This window comes from Stomoxys calcitrans, chromosome 3 (genome assembly GCF_963082655.1).
Source record: "Stomoxys calcitrans chromosome 3, idStoCalc2.1, whole genome shotgun sequence".
NCBI classification, from domain to species: domain Eukaryota; kingdom Metazoa; phylum Arthropoda; class Insecta; order Diptera; family Muscidae; genus Stomoxys; species Stomoxys calcitrans.
The window spans coordinates 34050068-34077958 of record NC_081554.1 but is presented as its reverse complement, the minus strand read 5'-3'; the positions used below and the strand labels follow the sequence as shown (position 1 = coordinate 34077958).

At 40.8% G+C, this 27891-nt stretch overlaps 1 protein-coding gene across 1 annotated transcript in view; it reads right to left on the bottom strand.

Annotated features, from left to right (window-relative positions):
• Positions 1-3051: 3051 nt before the first annotated feature.
• The window catches only part of LOC106092587 (titin homolog), a 43814-nt gene continuing 18974 nt past the window's right edge, over positions 3052-27891 (bottom strand). Inside the window, exons 3-5 of the mRNA XM_013259473.2 lie at positions 25889-26033; positions 16602-17612; positions 3052-5760 (exon numbers count right to left, since the gene is read on the bottom strand). Of these exons, the coding sequence (XP_013114927.2) occupies positions 3295-5760; positions 16602-17612; positions 25889-26033 (3622 nt within the window). The 3' untranslated portion in view covers positions 3052-3294. The remainder of the gene's footprint in view (positions 5761-16601; positions 17613-25888; positions 26034-27891) is intronic.

The window sequence follows — 27891 nt, the reverse complement described above, 5'->3', positions numbered from 1 at the left end:
GGCCGACATACCAAATGGTACAGTGCCTTACAAATGCAGCCAACATAACGAGGGGAAAACCACCGGTGATATTTGTATACCCATCACCATAGGATAGGGGTATACTAATCTAGCCATTCCGTTTGTAAAACATCGAAATATTAGTCTAAGACCCCATAAAGTATATATATTCTTGATCGTCTCGATGTTCTGAGTCTAGCCCGTCCGTCTGTCGAAATCACGATAGAGGTCAAACGCGTAAAGCTAACCGCTTGAAATTTTGCGTAGATACTTAATATCGACACAGGTTGTTGGAGATTGCAAATGGGCCATATCGGTTCAGATTCAGATATAAATAATAGCTCCAATATGAACCGATCTCCCGATTTTACTTCTTGAGCCCGGGAAGCCGGATTCAACTTTAATTTTGAATGTAGAGTTCAGTTATGACTTACAACAACTGTGCCAAGTACGGTCCGAATCGGTCTATAACCTGATATAGCTCCCATATAAACCGGTCTCCAGATTAGACACCTTGAGCCCCTGGAAACCGTAGAATAAAATTATGCCTTTCAACTAAATCTATTTTGCATAAATTTTTAGCAGAATCCATGGTAATGGGTTACCAAGATTCGGGCCAGCCGAACTTAGCACGCTTTTACTTGTTGTTTTTCTGATGTTGTCGCCAGGATTCGAGCCCAGGCTTTCAGCGTCATAGGCGGTCATGCTAGTCTAAAGGCGTTAGATAAAACGTCTTACAAACGAACAACGCTTGCAAATTGCAAATGCAAATGCAAATTTTGCCCATGAACATTCCACTAAGGAACAGGGATAAGCTTCTCACATAACATTGAGTGCAGTCCGATTCAAGTTTTTATGCTCAATGATAAGGGGCCTCCTTTTTATAGCCGAATCCAATCGCCGTGCTGCAGTGCGACACCTTTTTGGAGAGAAGTTTTACATGGCAACCACCGCTGAAATTTTTTTCTGATGGTTTCGCCAGGTTTCGAACCCAGGCGTTCAGCGTCATAGGCGGACATGCTAACCTCTGCGCTACGGTGGAATATAGGCCAGGTGCATACAAATAAGGTCATATTTGGTTCATTCTTCGATGTTAAAGGGTCCACTGTAACGTCGAAAATAGTTAATAAATGCACATTTCTGAACTCAAACCCTTAAATCGGAAATTTATGAACTCAAGATTTCTTATGTGGAGATCGGTATAAAGGGTGCTATATCAAGGTAAAGACTTACTTTGAACTAAGGCTGTGATTTCCACAAACAGACGAACGGACATGTCTAGATCGTCTATGAATATAATGATGTATACTTTGTAGGGCAGAAAAAATATAATTTGATGGGCTGCAAATGGAATGGTTAAATGGCCAATTCTTTGGTGGGAGGCATAAAAAAATTAACCGCATTTTAGCTTCTGGAACATTTGGTAGGTTTTGGTCAGGTTTGTAGGATTTTTCTTTAATTTTGGCAGGAAATAATTTTCTTGCGTGGCAACACGGAGTTTGTTGGGTCTTAGATAATTATTTTGATGAGTTGCAAACGGAATGACGATGTCAGTGTACCCTCATCCAATGGTGGAGGTTATAAAAGCTCAAACAAACCCTGATTCCAACCTGGATTGAAGCTTTGCCACAGATACCTTGGAGGCCTCTTGACAGAAGATTCCTTTGTGGGCTCAAGAAGTAAAATAGAGAGATCGATTTATATGGGAGCTGTATCGGGCTATATACCGATTCAGACCATAATAAACACGTATGTTAATGGTCATGAGAGAATCCGTCGTACAAAATTTCAGGCAAATCGGATAATAATTGCGACCTCAAGAGGCTCAAGAAATCAAGATCCCAGATCGGTTTATATGGCAGCTATATCAGGTTATGAACCGATTTCAACCATATTTGGCACAGTTGTTGGATATCATAACAAAATACTACGTGCCAAAATGCATTCAAATTGGATAAGAATTGCGCCCTCTAGAGGCTCAAGAAGTCAAGACTCAAGATCGGTTTATATGGCAGCTATATAAGGTTATGGACCGATTTGAACCATACTTGGCACAGTTATTGGATATCGTAACAAAACACGTCGTGCAAAATTTCATTCCAATCGGATATGAATTGCGCACTCTAGAGGCTCAAGAAGTCAAAACCCCAGATCGGTGTATATGGCAGCTATATCAGGTTATGAACCGATTTAAGCCATACTTGGCACAGTTGTTGGATATAATAACAAAACACGTCGTGCAAAATTTCATTCCAATCGGATAAGAATTGCGCACTCTAGAGGCTCAAGAAGTCAAGACCCAAGATCGGTTTATATGGCAGCTATATCCGGTTATGAACCGATTTGAACCATACTTAGCACAGTTGTTGGATGTCATAACAAAACACGTCGTGCAAAATTTCATCCCAATCGGATAAGAATTGCGCACTCTAGAGGCTCAAGAAGTCAAGACCCAAGATTGGTTTATATGGCAGCTACATCAAAACATGGACCGATGTGGCCCATTTACAATACCAACCGACCTACACTAATAAGAAGTATTTGTGCAAAATTTCAAGTGGCTAGCTTTACTCCTTCGGAAGTTAGCGTGCTTTCGACAGACAGACGGACAAACGGACGGACGTACCGACGGACAGACGGACGGACATGGCTAGATCGACATAAAATTTCACGACGATCAAGAATATATATACTTTATGGGGTCTCAGACGAATATTTCGAGTAGTTACAATCAGAATGACGAAATTAGTATACCCCCCATCTTATGGTGGAGGGTATAATAAACATAAAATTCTAAATACACTGCACTCACCACTAGACTCCCCTAACAAACGCCTTCATCCAAATTTTCAAAACTATTATCTCACACTATTTTATCATCCACATTACTTTGCTTGAGGTTTTTATAAATAAATGTTCAGCAATCACTCCTTTCGTACTCACCATAACTGTTACCCATCATTGTCAAAGAAATTGTAGACAACTTTCTAGCAAGACGAAAGAACAAAAACTTTATTCCTTACGAGTTACAATTAAATATCGCAAAATACAATGCTGTTTGTTTTCACATAAATAAAATTATATAAGTTCGTACTTGAGTGTATATAAGAAATAAATAAATAAATGTTAGTACATATATATGTATGTAGCTATGGTTATGAGGAAACTCCAAATGGAGTGCTCCTTCAAAGTCATTTAAAAATTCGTTAGTAATTCATTGGATTGGATGATGATAATCATTATTAATTGAACACGTTGAATAAAGTCTTATTGAGTTTTGAGATGATTATAAGTCTAAACATTGCCTGGAGCAACATCGCCATCACAAGCAGCATTGACATCGGTTGTCTCTAAATTGGCCTGAGGTGCCGTTTGCTCTTGAGCGGGAGTTTCCTGAGTTGGCTCACATTTATTTTCATTTAAAGCAGGCGATTCATTTGCATCTTTATTGCAGGACGAGTCTTCGGGTTTTTCCTCGCCATTTTCTTGATTGGGAAAGGGAAGTGATTGCAAACGTCTAACCATATCTTCCAATGACTCTTCCTTATCATCACAATTCTTTTTAGCACTTACACTTTGAATGCGCGCCGATTTGGGACGAGCGGCCAATAGCTGTGTTGTGGGTTTATTTGGAGTGCTGTTGGGCCTTACTTTTGGTATGGCTCCTTTGTGGGTGGCAATTTGACTGGGTATGGTGGTTATGGTTACACGTTCTGTCAGTTCCTCGCTTACAATGCTGGAACATGCAACATTCTTGAGTGGAGGCAAGAGGGTGACCATTGCTGAGCTGCAAGGCTCTTCTTTTGTATCTGCTACAGCATCCCTCTGAGGTGTAGAGCTTGAGCGATTCTGACGGCTAAGTTCTCTTTCAGCAATGCGATTAATCATTTGCGTTCCCTTTTCTGAAGTTTCGGACAGACGATTGATGAGCTGGCGACCTTCCTCCTCTAAGATGCGTAAACGTTGCTCTCGATTCGATGAAATTTTCTCTATATTCTCTATGCGCTGTTCGGTGGTTAGTTTGCCGTTAGAAGGCACAGTTCTTGAGGTCGAAGATGAAGTAGATGCCGATGGAGATGGAGTTGCCTGAGATGATGTGCTAGTACTTAATGCATCCTGAGCTGCATGACGTTCATGAAGTGTATCAAGACGGGAACCCAAATTATCACTACGCTCATTGTTACGTGAAAGTTTCGACAACAATTGTTTGCTCTCTGCTTCTAGTCTTTGTAAACGAGCAGATCTGCGGGCTGTGTAGGCCTCCTCCTCAGCAGTGAGAGGACTTTTGTTAGTGGTATTTGCACTGGGTACAGTTTCTTCCACCGCGGTTTTCTGTTTTGGGGTGTTGTCCTTTTTGGTCAAAGGAGTTTCATCTTCGGATTTTCTGCCTTCATCTTCGGTATTACTTTCAAAACTTCCTTCACGCGAGGGTTGAGCTCGACGTATGCGATCCAACGAGCAACGCAGGTAGTGACCTCTATCGGAGGTGCGTTTAATGCGAAACAATAGCTGGCGACTTTCCTCCTCCAAACGGCCTAAACGTTCCGAACGTCGTCGGGTATATTCCTCTTCGCGTGGAGTCAATGTTCCCGGTGCTGGGGCAGAACTGGCCCTAGTCATGCGATCCACACGCTTCTTATTTAGAATTTCATCCAAAGGTACAGCATATTGCACCGGTGACATTTCATCTTGAAAGCGTTTCAGCTGCACCTCAAGACGTTCGCGGTTATCAGATGTTTCCAGAACTTGTTTGATTAAAGATTTACATTGTTCTTCCAGACGTTGAATGCGAAAGGCTCTATCTTCAGCAGCCCCGGCAACAGCCACAGGCTCATCCACATCCATTTCGGTGGCATTTGAACGCTCAGCAAGGCGTCGCTGAGGTTTCCTTGAAGGCCGAATACTAGTACTAGCCTTGGGTATAGCTCCTCTTGCTGTCAAAGGCTCCACGACTCCTGGTGGAGCTTCAGCCACATTGTCATTACAAACACCACCACCGTCGCCACCAGCAACCATCCTCCAACCACATGTAGGTGGTGCACTATTCCACCTCAACACAACCACATCTACATTGTCCATATTATTGCCATTAGCACGGCCTGGAGATGTGCTTTGCATACGTTTAATTTTTCGTGTATGCTCAAACATTTCCCTCAAACGTTTGCGCCGGTAATTGGCGCAACCCCCGGCAGAAGTGGAAGATACGTCCAACTCCTCAGCATCGTCATCCCCATCAACGTCAACGTCAACCTCAACATCATCTTCGCCATCATTAACAGCAGCACCAAGGCCAACTTGAGGCACAGCAGCGCCACCGCCCACAGCACCCTCGGCCACCGTCAAGGTTTCCTCATCAGAAACCGGGCCACCCGAATCGCTGTAACCACTCTCGGCTGAATTATTTGCATCTTCCAATTTGCGCCGGGCGAATTCACGTCGTAAATCATTGCACTGCTCTTGACTTTCATCGTTTTTGGCACGGGCTGCCTGCCACTTGCGGCGACAGTACTCCAACTCATCCTTCAGTTCATGCAATAGACGACGCTTCTGCTGCAATTGGTAGCGTAGAATTTGCTCTTGGGTGTGCAACTGACGATGTTGACGTTGCATTTTGCCAACCAAATGCCAAGTTTTTGTCAACTCCAAGCTAACGGCACTCAGGCGTTTCTCCTGTTCGTTTAGGCGAAAGTCCAGATGGCAGTTTAATGTTTTCAGACGATTAGTTTCTTTCACTAAGGACTTTTTCTCCAATATTAGATCCTGTGTTTGTGTGTGTGTGCGTGCGTATATGAGTGCACAGTTTTTTGGTAGTTGCCAGAATCAGTTATTGATAGGTAATAAATCATTTTTTTGAAGGTACATTTTTTCCAACACAAAGAACGTTGCCAGTCAAGGGTGTCCCGATAGGTAAGTATCATAAACGGGCATTGCATGAAAAGACATAAAAAAGAAGAGAAAAAAACACCAGGATAATTGATTAGAATTAATAGTCAAAACGGCAGAGATGAAAGATTTGACATATGTGAGAATTGAATTCATTTCATTGTAGTTAGTTTGAAATAATTTGGTATGCATCAAGTTTTATTATTACGTATACCCACCACCGAAGGATGGGGGTATTTTCATTTTGACATTCCGTTTGCAACACTACGAAATATCCCAAAGGCGTTAAATCGCTCGATCTAGTCGGCCAATTGATCAGTCCCGAACGTGAAATAAAATGTTCAACGAACTCGCCTCTCAATAAGTCCATTGTTACGCATCATGTGTGGCATGTGGCACCATATTGTTGAAACCACATGTCAAAAAATTTGTATATCATATCACGAGAGCGCTCACCATTCACAATTACGTTACGATTCGCATCGTCTTTCAAGAAGTACGGTCCAATGATGCCACCAGCCCATAAACCGCACCAGACTGTGACTTTTTCTGGATGCATTGGTAGTTCTGACTAATCTTGACTCCAAAATCGACAATTCTGCTTATTTACGTACCCATTGGGCCAAAAGTGAGCTTTGTCGCAGAATACAAGAAGCGCGCGATGTACTTCCTTAACAGAGCACTCATTTTGATAATGAAATTCAATAATTTGTTCGTTTGTAAGACGATTTATGGTTAAATTATAGACTAAACTGAGGATGTTTGACAGTGAAACAAACCGCGAAACGTGCGTGCGCTTTTTAAAACCAGTGTTGTCAAAAAGATAATAGCTAAAAAAATCATCATTTATATATATTCTTTATAGTAGTATAAATCTAAGACGATCTAGCCATGTCCGTTCGTCCGTTCATCCGTCCGTCCGTCTGTCGGTCGAATTCACGCTACAGGCTTTAAATATAAAGACAATTTGCAGAAACTCTGGACAGGTTCTTTTTGTTGGCCATAGGCAGGTTAAGTTCGAAGATGGGTTATATCGGACTACATACTGATATATCCCCCATATACACCGATCTTTCGATTTAAGGTTTTAGGCCCATTAAAGCCACATTTATTATCCGATTTCGATGAAATTTGGCACAAGGATCTATGATAGGCTTTCCGACATCCCTTCCCCAAAATGGTTCAGATCGGTCTATGTTTGGATATAGGTGCCATATATACCGATCTTCCGATTTAAGGTTTAGGGCTTATAAAAAGAACATTGGTTAGGCTGTCTGACATCCGTTTCCTAAATGGCTCCCATCGATCTATTGTTGGATATAGCTGCCATATAAACTGATCTCTCGATTTTAGTCGTTGGACCCATCAAATCAACGTTTATTACCCGGTTTCGCTGAAATGTGACACAGTGCGCTGTGTTAGGCCCTACGCCCAGCCTATCTGGCGCCCGACCTGGCCAATATTTTCACATCGTGCCTGAGACTTGCATATACTCCGAAATCCTGGCAGGAGGCAAGGGTGGTATTTATACTCAAGCCCGGCAAGGCAAGTTATACGACACCAAAGGTTTACAGACCTATAAGACTTACGTCCTTTCTACTCAAAACCATGGAACGTATTGTGGACACCATGAAGAAGAGTAGGAAATCCAGCGAACTGCTCAAACACAAACAGCATGCCTATGTCAAGAGAAGGTCGATGGAGACTGCCCTGCACGAAGTTGTGCATCGAATAGTTATGCGACACCAAAGGCCTAAAGACATATAAGACTTAGGTCCTTTCAACTCAAAACCATGGAACGTATTGCGGACACCATGATGTAGAGTATGACATCCAGCGAACTGCTCAAATACAAACAACATGCCTATGTCAAGGGAAGGTTGATGGAGACTGCCCTTTACAAGGTTGTGCATCAAATAGAAGAATCCTTCGATGCCAAAACGTACACACTGGCGGTATGCATTGACATCGAGGGGGTTTTTAACAATGTGAGGACCGACACATTGGTCCAATTCTTAGACCAGTACCGGGTGAACCAGGTCCTTAGAGACTGGATAAACCATATGCTAAGGAACAGGTGATAAAATTGTGTGTCCCATGTCATAAATGTAAGGGTGAAAGTGTCACAAGGCATAAACGGCCTATTACGGATGCTGACTGAGGAGAGAATTGAACCCGAACCAGCTATGCAGAAGGGCGAAAAGGTCTAGCAGATGGCACACGATAGGGCTACACCTAGGGGTCTCAATGTTAATCCAAAGAAGACTGAAATCATATGTAGGGCATGCAGGGAAGATGATGGAGCATTCCTATGCCATTGCCCGGCTAACACATACCGGTTCATGTCTGCTATTATGTCCCCAATAGCAGACATGAACCAACTTAAGGGCGTGGAGTGGAATACAATTAAGGATTTTGTAATTAGCACGGAATTCCCAACTTAAGACATTCTTTTTATACCCACCACCGACGGAAGGAGTAATGGAGCAATACATCGAAATGTCCATTTCCGACCCTATAAAGTATATATATTCTTGATCAGCGTAAAAATCTAAGACGATCTAGACATGTCCGTCCGTCTGTCCGTCTGTCTGTTGAAATCACGCTACAGTCTTCAAAAATAGAGATATTGAGCTGAAACTTTGCACAGACTCTTTTTTTGTCCATAAGCAGGTTAAGTTCGAAGATGGGCTATATCGGACTATATCTTGATATAGCCCCCATATAGACCGATCCGCCGATTTTGGGTCTTAGGCCAATAAAAGCCATATTTATTATCCGATTTTGCTGAAATTTGAGACAGTGAGTTGTGTTAGGACCTTCGACATCCTACGTCAATTTGGCTTAGATCGGTTCAGATTTAAATATAGCTGTCATATAGACCGATCCGCCGATTTAGGGTCATAGGCCCATCAAAGCCACATTTATTGTCCGATTTGGCTGAAATTTGGGACAGTGAATTGTGTTAGGCCCTTTGACATCCTTCTTCAATTTGGCTCAGATCGGTCCAGATTTGGATATAGCTGCCATATAGACCGATCCTCCGATTTAGGGTCTTAGGCCCATAAAAGCCACATTTATTATTCGATTTAGCTGAAATTTGGGACAGTGAGTTGCTTTAAGCTCTTCAACATCCTTCGTCAGTTTGGCTCAGATCGGTCCAGATTTGGATATAGCTGCCATATAGACCGATCCTCCGATTTAGGGTCTTAGGCCCATAAAAGACGCATTTATTGTCCGACGTCGCCGAAATTTGGGACAGTGAGTTAAGTTATGCCCCTTGACATACTTCTGTATTATGGCACTGATCGGTCCAGATTTGAATATAGCTGCCATATAGACCGATCTCTCGGTTTTAGGTTTTGGGGCCATAAAAAGCGCATTTATTGTCCGATGTCGCCGCAATTTGGGACAGTGAGTTGTGTTAGGCCCTTCGACATCCTTCATCAATTTGCCTCAGATCGGTTTAGATTTGGATATAGCTGCCATATTGGCCAATATTCTGTTTTAACAATTTGAACAGTGAACTTATTTATTAGACCACTCGACATCCGTACCGAGTTCGGTCCAAATGGAACCATTTTTAAATATAGCTGCAAGGGGTTCATACATGATGCATTTTTCCCCGGATGAGGAAAGGTGGCGGAGGCCACCGAAGCGCAGAGGTTAGCATGTCCGCCTATGACGCTGCAAAATTTGCAAATTTGGGGAAAGGTGGTTAACATATAAACCCGAGGTGGTGGGTATCCAAAGTTCGACCCGGCCGAACTTAATGCCTTTTTACTTGGTGTTTATTCCAACACTAGTGTTAAGTTCCCAGTTTTGTATTTTGTGCCATATAGCACAATATACCACAGGTATAGTTAAATAAATCTTCTAATATCATTTATTTAGAGAAAATTTGGCAAAAATTTTACCATTTTCTTGTAATTAGCTGATTACATTTAAAAACTCCTATCACCATCAGCTAGGATTTCCCTTTTCAGATTTCCAACATGCACAGAAGTAAAATATCGCATATTCAGGCATTTTTACTCATTTAACCCATTCCCACAACTCTACAAACTCCCTACCACCTTATACTCACACATACATATTCTGCTTGGCAAGCGTATGTCTCCAGGTATCCAGGACTACAACAACAGAAGCCCTATATAATAACAATATTTCGACATTATTTTACTATTTACTTCCTCAATATGATGGGATTTTTTTTTGCTCAATTGGCTTTCGGTCTTAGCTGCAACATCATTGAAGGTGATTCTTTTGGGGGTAAATTCAACAGAGATAGACAATAAATTCAATTACCATCATTTGGCAAAAGCACTTGCGAAGTGCAAAAGCAAGTTTGGGAAGACAACCAACATTAGCAGTATACACAAAAAAATAACAAAAAAAAACTTTAAAAAAGGTGTTCTGGATTCATGTTAAGTTACCCATAATCTCAAGTGGAGAATGTCCAAAATCGGTACGAAGCATTCCAGGGAAGCAGGACCATAATGACAATCAATGAGGATGATGTTGATGATGATGATGGTGATGGTGATGCCACAACCAACTTTAGAGTTTATATTTAAAGTGCTTTAGAACTTTACAATAACAAGCGAAGACAACTTTTTAACACACACACACTCACAGATACACATACAGAGCCCTTTATATCCTTGGAAACCTTAAACTCTGGATCGTGGTTGTTGTTATTGTCATGGTGTCATGGCAACTACAAGAATGCTACTTAAAATGAAAACACTTTCCCAGGATGCAGGAGTAGAGACTGACACAACAGCACCCAGCCAACATCAGCAGCACCAGTCCCAGCATTAGCTGAAGCCCACCAATAATGAAGTTAATACGAGACGATGCTGCTTCCAGGCAGCTTTAACTGCTGCCGCTGATGTACTCAAGAAGTTTCATATTTTGCTACTTTGGCTGTCGTTATCGTTGTTGTTCAGAAAAATGATGAGTTAATATGTGAAAGAATTTGCTAAAGCTCCTTAGTCTGTCTCAGCGAACAACTCAAGAACCATAAAAAACATGAAAAATATGAACATAAAAGGATGCCTTTTTTGATTGACAGGAGGTTGTTAGAATTTTTTTTTTTTTGCTGCTCATGTAGTGCTGAAGACAAATTTCTCCCAAATCTACAGCACAAGTGAGTGATTGGGGTTTTCCGGACACATATATTTAATGAAGTGTCTATGGGGCATGAGGGTCAGCAAGCAACAACAGGGAAAACATCATCCTACATGACCAGAATGTAATGGGAAAAGTATAAAGCGTATGGACAACAGGATTTTCGAAAATAAATTGAAATTGTCAGAGGCTAGGTTATTAAAAGGCTTTACCATTCGTGAAGCTACATTCATTTGTTAGTTTAGGAAGAATTTTTTTTTTTTTTAGCAGATAACAAGGGAAGGCGTGCTTAGTTCGGCCGGGCAGAATCTTATATAGCCTCCAGAATGGATATCGATGTCAAGTTTTTCGAATGAATCAAATATATATGAGCTATATCAAGTTAGTGCCCGATATGGACCGTAATTGCCATACACTCATACTAGAAGTCATAGAAAAATAACAACTCCAAAATTTCAGGCAAAAAGAGTAATAATTGCTCCCTCCAGAGGCTCAGGCAGCCAAATTGGGAGATCAGTTTATATGGCAGCTATATCAAGTTATCAATCGATTTAAACCATACAATTGTTGGAAGACATACCGAAACGACATATGCAAAATTTCAACCAAATTGAATGAAAATTGGGCCCTCTAGAACCTCAAGAGGTCTAATAAGAAGATCGGGTTATAAGGCGGCTATATCAGGTTATGGACTGATTTAGATCATACTTGACACAGTTATTGAAAAGTAATCAAAACGTAATGTGCAACATTTCAACCCAATCGGATAAGAATTACGGCCTCTAGAAGTCTAAGAAGTCTAACCGTGAGAAGTCTAGGTGCTGTTTTTTTTTCAAAGTCATTAAAATGCATTTTTCTTTGCTAAATGGTCGTAAAATATAAAGAAAATTACTTTTTTTCCAACCACCCTAGAATGAGGGTAATAATTTCGTCATTCCTCTAACACCTCTAAATATTCGTCTAAGACCCCATAAACTATAAATATTCTTGATCGTCATGGCATTTCAAGTCGACTTTGCCATGCCCATCCGTCTGTCCTATCTTTCCGTCACGCTATCTTTCGAAGGAGTAAAGCTAGGCTCTTGAAATTTTGCCCAAATACTTCTTATTAGTCTATGTCGGTTGGGATTGTAAATGGGCCATATCGGTTACTTTGCATTACTTTAATTGGCTTAAACAGAACATTTGTATCACTAGCCGAACGTAGAATAGCGTTCCAGCGCCTTGATCTTCTGCGCCCACCTTTAATCTCTGACACCAAGTTTAGAGGTGTTTCCCACCACTTGATTTTTCCATCGGGCTTTTGGTCGTCCCGGTTTGTGTGTACCACCTTGTTTGTCTTCAAAAGACTTCTTTGCTGGAGCTTCTTCATCCATTCTGACAACATGACCTAGCCAACACAGCCGTTGTATTTTGATGCGTGTAACTATGCTATCGTCGCCATACAGCTCATACAGCTCGTGGTTCATACGACGACATTATTCTCCATTAACGCAAATTGGTCCATTTATTTTATGTAGAATCTTTCTCTCAAACACTCCAAGCACTGCCTCGTCTGCTTTCACAAGTACCCATGCCTCAGAACCATATAACAACACGGGTAGTATCAGAGTCTTGCAAATTTTTCCCATGAACATTCCACTAAGGAACAGGAGCAAACTTCTCACATATCCATGAGTGCAGTCCGATTCAAGTTAAAGCTCAATGATAAGGGTCTTCCTTTTTATAGCCCAACCCGAACGGCGCGCCGCAGTGCGACACCTCTTTTGAGAGAAGTTTTACATGGCGTAGTACCTCTCAAATGTTGTCAGCATTAGGAGGGTAAAACCACCGCTGAAAATTTTTGTCTGATGGTCTCGCTGGGATTCGAAACCAGGCGTTCGGCGTCATAGGCGAACATGCTAACCTCTGCGCTACGGTGGCCACCTATCAGAGTCTTGTATAGTGTACTCTTCGTCTGTCAAGAGGTGGCCTTGTTTCTAAACTGCTTACTTAATCCAAAGTAGCATCTGTTTGCCAGTATTATTATTGGCCACCTATCAGAGTCTTGTATAGTGTAATCTTCGTCTGTCAAGAGGTGGCCTTGTTTCTAAACTGCTTATTTAATCCAAAGTAGCATCTGTTTGCCAGTATTATTTTTCGCTTTATCTCAAAACTGGTGTCATTCTTTTCGGTTATGGCGGTACCGACGTAAATAATGTTGCTGACTATCACCTAAGTTGTGGTTCCCAACTTTCTCCATTTTCTTTACCTGATCGGTTGTACCAGGCATTTTGGAAGTTGAAACCATACATTTCGTCTTATCTCCATTTACTGCTAGACCCATTATCACTGACACTCTTTCGATTTTTTCAATGCCTGCAGTTACTACTTCCGGTGACCGACCTATGATATCGATGTCGTCGGCATAGGCGAGTAGCATGTGTCCTATTCTGAGTAGTGTGCCATATCTAGTCACATCTGCATCTCGTATAATCTTCTCCAACAGAATATTAAAGAGATCACACGATAGGTTATCTACTTGTCTGAAAACTCGTTTTATATTAAATGGTTTGGAGAGATTCTTTTCTTTTCTTATTGAGGAACGCTTAGAGCGCACAACAAGCCGATTAATTATGGCTTGTGTGTATGTCTATAGTGGCATGGGGCAGATTAATATCTGATTAATAGCTGAACGTGTATCACCATGTGTCATCCTGCAGAGTCTTATTAATTTTGCAGGGATACCAAACTCAGACATGGCTTGAAATACCTTTGAACATTAAGCGGTATCGAAAGCGGCTTTGTAGTCAACAAAGAGTTGGTGGGCGTGGATTTGCCCTTCTCGGGTCTTTTCCAGGGTATGGTGCAGTGTGAATATCTGGTCCAGGGTGGATTTAACAGGTTTAAAGCCGCATTGATAGGGCCCAATTATCTCATTGACTTTAGGTTCTAATCTTTCACACAGTACGCTCGAGAGTATCTTGTATGCAATGGGGAGGAGACTTATACCTCTGTAGTTGGCACATTCCGTCTTGTCTCCTTTCTTGTGTACGAGCCATAGTATGCTGAGGTTCCAAATCATCGGGTATGCGTTATTCTAGACAGATTGCGCAGACAAGCTGATGCATACGCCTATCAGCGTGTCTCCTCCGGTCTTAAATAGTTTAGCGAGTAACCCGTCAACTCCTGCTTCCTTATTGTTCTTCAATCGGGTCGCTGCTACTTGGACCTCATTCTGACAAAGAGGTAAACATTCTATACCATCATCAGGAATTGGTTCTGCGGTATGCTCTTCGCCGCCATTGTCGGACACTAGCAGTTGAGTAATGTTCTTTCCATATGCTCACCATGCTATCTGTATCACTTACCAGATGTGCCTGCACCAAAGCCATCAATTTAATGTTTAATTCTTTGTTAGAATTTCGGGACTTCTTTCTGACTCCTGTACGTCTCAATTCGCTCACACTCACGTTTTTCCATTTCTTTTTTCTTTCTGCGGAATAGACTGTTCTTCTCTCTCCTTTTCTCCTGATACCTCTCCATCATCTGGCGCGTTGCTATTATAGAAGGGTTGCTCTTTAGATCCATGCTTGGCTTCAGTTGCATCTCGACACTCTTGGTCGTACTATGGGTTTCTTGGGGGAGGCTTCCGGTACCCAAGTACGAATTTCGGGGCATTTTCCATGGAGTGGGAAATGGGCCACTGTGCCATTATATCATCGGATTAAGGAGTACTTTCATCAAGCAATTGGGTCAATACAGCGGAGTATGCCGTTGCCATGTTTTGATATAGCTGCCATATAAACCGATCTTGGATCTTGACTTCTTGAGCCACTGGAGGGCGCAATTCTTATCCGATACGGCTTTTGCATGCCTTGTTTCATTATGTCTTCAAACAACTGTGCAAAGTACGGTTCATATCAGTTCATAACCTGATATAGCTGCCATATAAACCGATCTTGAATCTTGACTACTTGAGCCACTAGAGGCCGCAGTTCTTTTCCGATCTGGCTGACATTTTTCATGACGTGTTTCGACATTACTTTCAATATATATTTGATATAGACTTCTTGAGCCACTGGAGGGCGCAATTCCTATACGATGCGGCTGAAATTTGGCATGACTTGCTTCATTACGTCTTCACACAACTGTGCTAAGTATGTTTCAAATCGGTCCATAACCTAATAAAGCTAGAGGACTAGAGGACGCAATTCTAGCCCGATTAGGCCGAAAATTGTATAGCAGTGGTTTTCCCCTCCTAATGCTGGCTACATTTGAGAGGTACTATGCCATGCAAAAAAAAAAAGAGATGTCGCACTGGGGCACGCCGTTCGGACTCGGCTATAAAAGGGAGGCCCCTTATCATTGAGCTTAAACTTGAATCGGACTGCACTCATTGATATGTGAGAAGTTTGCCCCTGTTCCTTACTGGAATGTTCATGGGCAATATTTGGGTTGTTGTTGTTATGTTATGATTTCCAACAACTGTTCTAAGATAATTGAAATCGGTCTGTAACCTGATATAGCTGTCATATTTACCGATCTGGAGTCTTGACTTTTTGAGCGTCTAGAGGCCGCAATTCTTACCCGATCGTTATGACTTCCAACAACTATGCTAAGTATAGTTTAAGTCGGTCTATAAACTGATATAGCTGCCATATAACCCGATCTGAGATCTTGACTTCTTAAACCTCTAGAGGACACAATTAATATCCGATTTGGTTGAAATTTTGCACAACGGATTCTCCCATGACCTTTAGCATACGTGTTTTAAATCGGTCTATATCCTGATACTACTCCCATATAAATCGATCTCCCTATTTTACTTCATGAACCCCTAAAGCGCGCGATTCTTATTCGAATTGGCTGAAATTTTACACAATGACATTTACCATGGTGTCCAACATTCAACTCAATTATGGTCCAAATCGGACCATAGCTGAATATAGCTCCAATAGCATAGCAATTATTTTCTTTTATCCTTTGTTTCCCCAAAAAAGAGATAACGGGAAAAGAAGTCGACAAATGAGATCCATGGTGGTAGGTATAAAAGATTCGGCCCGGCCGAACATAGGTTGCTTTTATTTGTCTTTTCAAATTTTTAAATTTTTTTAATTTTTATAATTTAAAAAAAAAAAATTTAAGTGCTCGGAGTGAACTCCGGAGCACGAGCAATCCTCCCGCAATCGAAGTGGAGTCAAAATTGCTAAACTCCGCAGCGCTGCTCAATACCATACATGAACCAGCTTAGTGGGGGTGATATGGAAATCCAAGGAATTTAGCGAAGAGTTTCTTTTTCGAGGTTACTTTCCGGTATTCAGTATCAGGCATGAGGCGGATTAGTATCCACACTCTCTTTTCAACCTAACCTACAATAACATAGGATGATGATGATACCTTGGATATAAGGTATCCAAAGTTCGGCACGACCGAACATATTACCTTTTTACTTGTTCCCTATTTGAATCCTTTACATTTAATTAAACTATGTCGATAACGAGCAGTGTTTAAAACTATTTTAATTCCGCATGAGTTAATATTGTTATTAATAAAAATTTGTATTTTTCGGGGCACTCATAGCTTCTCAATTCATTCAAACTTACCTTGAGCTTCAAGTAGGTTTTGCTAACACTCAGCTCTGCTTTCGGTCCTTGGGGAGTCTCAATCGACTTGTAGCAATCTTCACCCTTGCCATTCTCCTCGAATGGCACCGGATCTGTGTGATGGTGATTAAGCAGCTCCATTAGGACGCGCCACACCTTTGGTAGGTTACCAATAATTTCTTGGGTAGATGTTACTTTACCCACGACAGCAGCATCATTGAATCTCATTGTGCGGCGGGTGGGGGAGGCGGAGGTAGCTAATGCAACTGCATCATCGCTGGCAACACTTGAAGAAGATGAAGTGCTGGCGGTGGCTTTTTTATTGCCGCTGCTGTTGTTGGAACCCTTACGATGATGTGAGTGATGATGATGTTGCTTTTTGCCTTTAGACTGTTGCTGGGAAACACTAACTTTTTCATTAATGGATGCTGCTACAGCTTCTGTAGTAACATCTGCGCTCGGTGCAGCAACAACGTTCCCTTGCATTATTTGTTGCTGTTGTGGTAGATCAACATCATGCTGATGCTGTTGTTCTCCATGATTGGCCTGGTCTAAGGCAGTTTCTGTAGCTGAGGGTGTTGTATCACTGCCATCATTTGCTGCTAATGCCGACATGCATTCATTATCCATCACCGCGTCCTCATTTTGTGAGTTGGTAGTGGTGGCATCCTCACTATAATCTTCATCTTCGTCGTCATCACCTCCCTCAGACGACTCTTCCAGGGCATTGGCAACATTGTCGGTGTTTTTCGCTGTTGTCGTTTGCATAGTCATCTCTTTAATGCCTGGCATACTGAGAGGTGTGGGAGTTTTTTCCTTGTCATTGGCCGTGTCTACTACGCTGGCCTGCTCGACTAATTCGAATAATAATTTTGGCAAAGTAGCACCATCCGTACACTCCTTGGTTGCCATATCATTTAACAATGTACGATTCTCCTCCAACATGGTTGTCAGTCTATCGATGTCCAAATTGTTTTTACCGTTAAAACCCATCACCATTTGACTGAAGAGCTGCTCGTACACAGGGTCGTCCAAGGAAAACAAAAGAGGATGAAAAAAACAGAGCATAAAAGAAAAACTGTTAAAACAACGAGTAAAGAAACTAAAAAAGCACTATTTAAGAATATTTCAACTTGGCGTCTAATGCAAGAAACGATGTAGTAAAAGTTTTATTAGTCACTGCACTCATCGCAGCGTGCACGGTTATAAGAGTGGGGTACAAAAGGACATCTGCCGCTTGCCAGCATGCACAAATGAAGTTGCTGCAAGTGGATCAAGTTAAGATAGTTTCACCAGCTAAGCTAGTGGAACTAGTAAAATTTCACTATTATTGCATTGTGTGCAAGTCTAGATTTCATGATGGTTCATAACGAGGGTTTAACCAAAATTTACAGAACCGGATTATACAGGGTGGCTGATGAAAGCCGCTACCAAAAAAAAATGTAATAACTTTTTTTCTATTTAATAATAATAATTTAATAATTAATTTAATTAATTAATTAATTAATTTAATTAATAATAATTTAATAATTAATTTAATAATTTAATTTAACATGAATAAAAGAAAAATGTATTCCATACACCGAAAAAAAAATGTAGCAATATTCATCATTGTAGCAATATTCATCAGCCACCCTGTAGTTTATGACAGTAATTTGAAACAAAATCACTTTCATAAAAGTGAAAATTTTTAGAAGGCTTATATTTTAACAGTCTTTCACTAAAATTGTGGTAGTCTTTTTAAAACCAGTAAAGAAAGGGAAAAGCCGGGCGACGCCGGCTATATAACACCCTTCGCCTCCGAGTCTTCCTAATACTTTTAATATATAGAACCTTAATCTCAGACTTTAAGTCAGACTTTAAATTCGGCTTGAAGATATAAATGGGATCTATACGTAAAGCTGGTCCCATTTGGTGAAACTTTGCACACACATTGGCATCGGAACAAAATTATGGCTACTACAGCCTTAAAAGGCCTTATCGGATGAATGATATAGATGGGAGCTACATCTTAATCCTGACCGATTTTGATGAAATTTGGCACACGTAATAGGACGTCAAACAAAACAACTCATGTCAATTTTTTTCAAGATCGGATGAAAGTTGCGATTACTACAGCCTTATCCTTCATCCTTATTGGATGAAAGATATATATGGGAGCTACATCTAAATGTGGGAGCTATATCTATCTATTGGCCCAAAAAGTAATTGCGGATTTTTCATATAGTCGGCGTTGACAAATTTTTTCAACGGCTTGTGACTCTGTAATTGCATTCTTTCTTCTGTCAGTTATCAGCTGTTACTTTTAGCTTGCTTCAGAAAAAAAGTGTAAAAAAGTATATTTGATTAAAGTTCATTCAAAGTTCTATTAAAAATTAATTTACTTTCTTTTAAAAAATCCGCAATTACTTTTTGGGCAACCCAATAGTAAATAGGAGAGAAGAGAAACGTCTATTCCGCAGAAAGAAATAGGAAATGGAAAGACATGAGTGTGAGCGAATTGAGATGTGCAGGAAAATCTACCAAAGAATTAAACATCAAACCTATGCAAAGACAAAGACGGAAATCTGGTAACTGACACAGATAGCATGTTGAGGATATGCAAATTTTGCCCATGAACATTCCACTAAGGAACAGGGGCAAACTTCTCACATGAGTGCAGTCCGATTCAAGTTTAAGCTCAATGATAAGGGGTCTCCTTTTTATAGCCGAGTCCGAACGGCGTGTCAAAGTGTGACACCTCTTTGGAGAGAAGTTTTACATGGCATAATACCTCACAAATGTTGCCACTGCTCGGAGGGGAAAACCACCGGTGAAAATTTTTTCTGATGGCCTCGCCAGGATTTGAACTCAGGCGTTCAGCGTCATAGGCGTACATGCTTACCTCTGCGCTACGGTGGCCTCTAAGCTGAGGATATGGAAAGAACATTTTACCCAACTGCTAGTGTCCAATTTTGGCGGCGAAGAGGTATCTTGAACCTCCTCTGAACCAATCCCTGATGATGGTATAGAATGTTTACCTCCTAGTCAGAATGAGGTCCAAGTAGCTGTGAGCCGACTAAAGAACAACAAGGCAGCAGAAGCCGACGGGTTACCCGCTGAACTATTTAAGACCGGAGGCGACACGCTGATAAGGCGTATGCATCAGCTTATCTGCGCAATCTGACTAGAATAACGCATACCCGATGATTGGAACCTCAGCATACTATGGCTCGTACACAAGAAAGGAGAATCTGGAGAATCTGGCTAGAATAACGCATACCCGATGATTGGAACCTCAGCATACTATGGCTCGTACACAAGAAAGGAGACAAGACGGAACATGTCAACTACTGAGAAATAAGTCTCCTCCCCATTGCATACAAGATATTCTCGAGCGTACTGTGTGAAAGATTAGAACCTAAAGTCAATGAGATAATTGGGCCCTATCAATGCAGCTTTAGACCTGGCAAATCCACCCTGGACCAGATATTCATACTGCACCAAATGCTGGAAATGAGCCGAGAAGGACAAATCCACACCTACCATCTCTTTGTTGACTACAAAGCCGCTTTCGATACCCCTTTACGTTCAAAGGTAATTCAAGCCATGTCTGAGTTTGGTATTCCTGCAAAATTAATAAGACTCTGCAGGATGACACTGAGAAAGAATCTCTCCGAATCATTCAATACCAAACGAGGTTTCAGACAAGGAGACAGCCTATCGTGTGATCTATTTAATATCATGCTGGAGAAGATAATACGAGATGCAGATGTGAATAGATATGACACACTAATCTCAACATGCTACTCGCCTATGCCGACGACATCGACATCATAGGTCGGTCACCGGAAGAAGTAACTGAAGCCATTGAAAGAATCGAAAGAGAGTCAGTGAAAATGGGTCTGGTAGTAAATGGAGATAAGACGAAATGGATGGTTTCAACTCCCAAAACGCCTTGTACAACCGAGCAGATAAAGATTTCGCAGAAACTTAGAACTTTGAGTTTTATTAGAGCCGTCAACTTTCGCATCAACTATGGTCCAAATCGAACCATACTTGGATTCAGTTGCTATATAAACCGGTCTGGGGTCTTAAAACCATAAAAAACTCATTTATTAACTGATATTGTTGAAATTTGAATCTGTGAGTTGTACTATGCTCATAAAATCCTTATAACTAGATTTCACTTAAATTCGGAAATACGAGTTGAAATAGACCTCCCGTTATCAGAACCGAATTTGTTCAAGATAGGACCATATTTCGACATAGCTGTCATATAGACCGATCTACCGATTTAGTGTCTTAAGCCAATAAAAGGAGCAGTTATTATCCGATTTTCTTAAAATTTGGAACAGTGAGTTGTTATAGGCCTCCCGATATCCAAACAAAATATGGTCAATATCTGTTCATACTCAGATATACATGCCACATAGACCAATTTGCCGCTTTGGGTACTTAATCCCAAATACGGAGGATTTATTGCCCGGTAGGCCACCGTAGCACAGAGGTTTACATGTCCGCCTGGCTTCAAACCCTAACATCAACATCAGAAAAATTTGCAGCTGTGGTTATCCTCTCCTAACGCAGGCACCATTTGTGAGGTACCATGCCATGTAAAAACTTCTCTGCCATGTGGTGTCGCTATGCGGCACGTCCTTTGGACTTGCCTTAAAAAAGGAAGCCCCTTATTATTGAGCTAAAACTTGAATCGGACATCACTCATTGATATGTGAGAAGTATGCCCCTGTTCCTTAATGGAATATTAAAGGGCAAATTTGCATTTGTATTGCCCGATTTCGCTGAAATTAAAAAAAAATATCCATAGCGGTGGGTATCAAAAGTTCGGCAAGGCTGAATGGCTCAAAATGGGACCTGAATCCGAGGACAGTCCACTGGCTCCTCCATCGAAAGAATAATACAACAGGTCCAGAGAAAATGTTTTTCTTGGCATAGGCAGAGCGATGAGGACCACGCCCACAAGGGCACTGGAGACTATTCTGGACATCCCACCCATAAACATAGAGTTTAAGTGTGAGGCAGCCACTGCTGCTATGAGACTTAAGGCGATGAGAGAATGGATGGGAGAAAAGAATAATGGAGGCGACGATAGAAAACCTGAAAGGAATGGAAAGGTTTCCGATAGGAAACCAGAGACGACACTTGAGATCGAGTGTGAGTGTGTGAGATGCACGACACGCTGCCAGCGGCCCAGTCTTGGATCAAAACTGGAGGACAAAGTGGGTCTGGGGATCTAGTTTGAGAACCCAGAGACAAAGATATGTTTTGAACTGCCTGGCCATAATACAGTCTTGTAGGCGGAGATACGGGTGATCACGAAATGCGTGAAGTGGTGTGGCGTTAGCGCAAGGACGTCGAGTGAAAACTTCCTGTCAGGTAGTAAACAGGCCATAGCGGCAATTACAATATAAACGGCAAGGTCACGAACAGTCTTGGTGTGTAAGGAGGAGATTAACGCCTTCTCTGATGATGGTACGGGCTGCATTGTTTGGATGCCTGGCCTAATTGGAGTTAGAGGGAATGGAAAAGCAGACGTTTTGGCATGGAAGGCCAAGAGACTACCATCAATAAACTTGGTTAACCTGAAGCCTTTCGGGATGACGCAGTCCGAGTAAAGGGCGTGGGCAACGAATGAGGAAACGCTCGATAGGACGACGACAATCTTATGGGGAGATCCGGATAGTGAGAAGAAGAGCTTATTACTGAAAGGACGAAGTAGTTCAATATAGCTTTTATCATAACGGGACACATAATATTACGAGCTCTCTTATGTAAAATAGGTACGGCAAGTGTTAGCATGTGTAGGGCATGTAGGGAAAATGATAAAATATTGGTGGATATCATATGTCATTTTCCGGCTTTCGCGCCTAACAGACGCCGCACTTTGGTGGGGACACAATAGCGGACTTAAACCGACTATGGGGATTGGTATGAAAAACAATTCGGGATTTTGTAAGTTAAGTAGCACGGCATTCTTGACTTAAATTTTCTTTTTCGGGGTTACTCTTAGTATTTATAGCGCACAACAAGCCAATTACTGGCTTAGATGTTTGTCCATAATGGCATGGCGCAGATTAATATCCGCACCCTCTTTTCAACCTGAACTAATCTAACCCATTTCTACAAATAACAACCGATTTGTTCACATTAAAAATCTTGAACCAAATTATCTCATAATCCATATCTAAGCTGGCTTTAATATTGTATTTCACTTTCATTTGTATATGTGCACATGAAATATTTACTCAAAATTCGTTCTGCCTGTAAAAAATTAAATCCATTCTGCCTATTGAACTAAATTTTCATGCTTTTCAAATTGACAGACCATAAAATGTCAATTGCACACCAAGTTTTGCCAGTTTTATACCAACTCCTATTTCTCCCTTCTCAAAAAACGCTTGTTCAATGTCACCAAATTCATCACCATGTTATTACAATTCAAGTATCTCTTGAGGGATAATAATATAGCTAAATCAATTACTATTACACTCTAATTCAAGAACTAGAAAAATCAATCTCTTTTACACACACACAGGCAAACAAACATAAATGCCTAAAACATACGAATTTTCCCTCACAAACATGTAACAGCAAAAAAAACGAACGACTTCAATTCAAATTCAAGGATACCATTCAAATATTCAAACATTATTTTCAACATCAATAAAAATATTGAGCATGGGATAAAGCCGAGTAAATCGCATACACTTATAAACACACACACACACACTCGTACTCATACTAGGATTCAACTGACTGGCGAATGCCCAAAAATATGAATGCAAACTGCGGAGAATAAATCGAAATCAATCAACTCAAGTACTGAGCAAATAATTTCGACACACTTTCAATATTCCGCATTCAAAAGATGGCCATAAGAGGACGTGTGTGTGTGTGTGTGCACATGTCTGTGTATTTGTCACTTTTTGTTCTCTTAGGCAGGCTCCTAGTTAAGAGTTTTGCCACCCTCTTGCGCACATTAGAAATGTAAAGCCCATAAAAAAAAATTTGTAATACCCTCCAACATAGGATGGCGGTGTATTAAGTACTCCATTGCATTGCATGGAAGCTATAGTCTTAATAAATTGGTTTTTGGTCTCTCACCGCCCCCCACCGATAATAAAGAATAGTTATGTTTAGTTAAGTTAGCATACCCAAATTTGCCAAAAAACGAATAGTAATAAGTAAACTGGGATGGATCAAAATTCGCATTGAAATTTAAAAAAATCTGATAAGATCAACTTTATTGGAACGAATATCGAAATTCTATTAGATTTTTACTTTAATTTGTATAGATAGAGCAGAAACAATTTTGTAGGGCGCGACCAAAGTCCCTGGAATCCAATATAAAACCACCGAACTTGTAATCTTGCAATCTTTCAATTTTATGCCAATATTAATCTCATTAATCATTAAACTTCGACCTACTCAAAAGATATTGTTTTTGTAGGTCGGCTGGGATTGTAAATGGGCCATATCGGTCTATGTTTTGATATAGCTGCCATATTAACTGATCTTGAATATTGACTTCTTTAGCCACTAAAGGGCGCTATTCGTTTCGATTTGCCTGAAATTTTCCCACAACTGTGCTAAGTATGGTTCAAATTGGTCCACAACCTTATATAGCTGCCACATAAACCGATCTCGAATCTTGACTTCTTAAGCATCTAATCGGCGCATTTCTTATCCGATTTGGCTGACATTTTTCATGCCATGTTTCCTTATTGATGACTACATTGAAATGTAGCCATTACCAATATATTATTGTCTCTGGAAGTAAAAGGTGTAAAAGTGGTCGCGTATGCGGTTAGTGGAAAGTTTCCCAGCACTCTAAGAGATATACTTCAGTAAGCTCTACGTGCAACAGCAAAGCGGGCTACCGAAAGTGGTCTAGGTATAAATCCGTACAAGACAGAAGTAGTTCTTTTCAACAGAAGATACAAGTTGCCTAAAGTGGAAACTGCCTCCTTGGAAGGAGAGAATGTTCCATTTGCAGAAAGCTCCAAATTCCTGTTACATAGACTTCTATATGGATGGCTCCAAACTTAAAGGCCAGATGGTCTTTGGGGTGTACTCTAAAGATCTAAAACTGGTCATATCGAAAAAATTAACCGACCACTGCAGTGTATATTAAGCGGAGATCCTTTCAATTAAGGAAGTGGTGGAATGGCTTAGATATAATGTCATAACGACGATTGGCATAAATATCTTCTCAGACAGCCAGGCAGTCATTAAATCTCTGGAGAACGTGTTTCTAAGCATTCCAAAACTATATGGTCTAATCTAGACTTGAAGAGGTCTACCGCTTTGCCATGATTAGCTAGAACAGCCGTCTCAGTCATAGTGTCCGTCATGACAGGTCACTAATCGGAAAAACAAGCTGACCGACTAAAGGTTGCCAGCAACCACTTTTGCAGAAGCTGTGAGGACATCAAAGAAGAAGAGACTACTAGAGAACACCTTCTGTGTGTGTGTCCCGCACTAGTAGTCAGAAGGAGTTCCACTTTAGATTCTCATTCTTTGATAACCTGTCTGGTTTAGCGGATGTGAACATTCGTAAGTTATTCGTCTTTTATAAGCGATCTGGATGGTTCAACGGTAGGAACTAGAAGGCATCATCCTTCTTCTGTTCCTGTGGTATCACAATGGACGAAAACGTCTTAGTGAGTCTGATGGCAGACTGTCACTTAAACCTAACCTAATCTTACCTAACCTTCCTTATGACTTCTAACAACTGTACTAAGTGTGGTTCAAATCGGTCCATAACCTGATATAGCTGCCATATAAACCGATCGCGAGTCTTGACTTCTTGAGCCACTAGAAGACGCATGTCTTGGCCGATTTGGCTGAAATTTGGCACGACGTGCTTCGTTATGACTTCAAACAACTGTGCTATGTTTGGTTTTAATCGGTTCATAATCTGATATAGATGCCATATAAACCGATCATTAATCTTGGACTTCTTGAGCCACTAGAGGGCACAATACTTATCCGAATTGACTGAAATTTCACACAATGACTCCTACTATGGTCTTCAACATTCAATTCATTTATGGTCCGAATCGGACTATAACTTTATATAGCTCCAATAGCATAGCAACTTTATCCATTATCCTTTGTTTGCCTAAAAAGACATGCTGGACAAAGAACTCGTCGAATGCGATCCATGGTGGAAACTAATTAAGATTCGGGCCGACCGAACTTAGCACGCCTTTATTTGTTCATCTATTAAATTTATTTTTAAGAATTTTTTATGTATTTTTATGTATTTAATATACCATACATACCGTATTAACAGCTCCCATTTCTTCCTTTAAGGCAGCCTTTTCAAATCTATGCTCCTTACATTCATCACGCAGGCAGGCTAGTTCATTGTTGGCAAGTTCAATTTCTCGTACCATATTTTGATTTCGTTCTTCGAGAGTTTTGGTTCTGTAAAACGAGGGGAAAAGACTTCACTAAGTAATGAAATTATGATTGGTTGCACTACTAGATCACTAGCCAAATTTTAAGTAGATTTTTAGACATTGTTAAGGAAAGAAAAGCCTTTTTGTTCTGTTATACAAAGTGTTTTTATTTTTCCATACAATAAACATTCAAATCGATCCCATTGTATTCGTATGTGGTTCGGTCGTATGCTGGGAATCGTTTACAAAAGTGTAGTTGTGAGAATGGATAATTGTTAAAAGGTAAGTTTGAAAAATATAGACGTATGGTTACACCGGAAGAAATAGGTATACCAAATATGTTATCTATAAACACTATTTTCTTAAGACTCTTCAAAGCCCGTTTCTAATACATCTGGACTACCTATGCCTTTTTTGACAAATCAATCAAGCTTTGAATATATCTGTATTTGCATCTCTTTTTAACCACAAGCCTCTCACAGTGTTCCATTCCCCTCTCGAGTGTAAAATCAATTGTTTTTTTCTAAACACATGTAATGACACACAATGCCCACTGCCCGAAATATTGTTTTCTCAGGCCTCATTTTAGGGCCTTAATACATACAAACTTAGTTAGACGCTACAGATCATTTGGTTATTTTGTCGAACTGAGAAAAAAATTTCCCAACGATTCGAAATGGTGATACCGACACCTTGTTTCGAGATGGTCATTCTATGCGAGTTTTGGTCTTCCCTCTTGTCAGATTTGTACTTGAACTAGCAGGTCCGTTGTGCTTCGCTACACCCTAATATTTCTTTAAATGTTATAAATCCTGTATTCACAGCCATGACTCCTTCTCGGATCTACTTAACTCTATCGTATATCTTATTCAAATACATACTTTATCCGCTAAAATATTTGTTAATATTTTAATTTGACCTCGATATTGTCCCGATCGGTCTGCACGTCGATTATAGGTGTTTTATGGTGTGCCCCAGATACTTGTGCCCAAATTCAAATATCTGATTCTTCCATTACTCCCAAAGTCCTTTCATTTAAGTCCTGGGTGAGTATATCAGACACTTGTTTCTTAATATACGTACTCCACTTTCTAAGAACTTTTAATGTAGAGCCATATTGTCACCGACAACCCACATGCCAGTTTTGGGGATTGTTTTCTAAGACGGCGGCACCAAACACTTGGAGTCAAGAATTTATATCAGATTCGTACTCCACTTTCAATGACGTTTTCTCTGAGCCCTATATTATCTCGATCGACAGACATGTTCTTTTGGGGCAGCCTCCCACGCTTGTCCCCTCTAACTTTTACTCTACACCCAAATACCTTTCATTATCAGACTACTTTTTCTTTAAGTAGACTTTTAGGGGAGGTGCCACTCGAGGCCACCGTAGCGCAGCGGTTAGCATGTCCGCCTATGACGCTGAACGCCTGGGTCCAAATCCAGGCGAGACCATCAGAAAAAATTTTCAGTGCTATGCCATGTAAAACTTCTCTCCAAAGAGATGTCGCACTGCGGCACACCGTTCGGACTCGGCTGTAAAAAGGAGGCCCCTTATCATTGAGCTTAAACTTGAATCGGACTGCACTCATTGATATGTGAGAAGTTTGCCCCTGTTCCTTAGTGGAATGTTCATGGGCAAAATTTGCAAATTTGCATTTGCCACTCGAGTTTCGTGTTGTTTTCATCGGTCTACCTTTCCATCTGAATGGCTTTGGAAAGGGGGAAAGGAACTCTTTAGACGTTTCGACAAAATTCGATACCAGATTCGTTTTCTACTCACAAATATTTACCTTTCATTTGAGTCCCGATTGGTCTCCATATTCGTTTGAAGGGTTTTTAAAGAGGTTATTTGGGGCAAATCGGCCCCACTGAGACCTGAG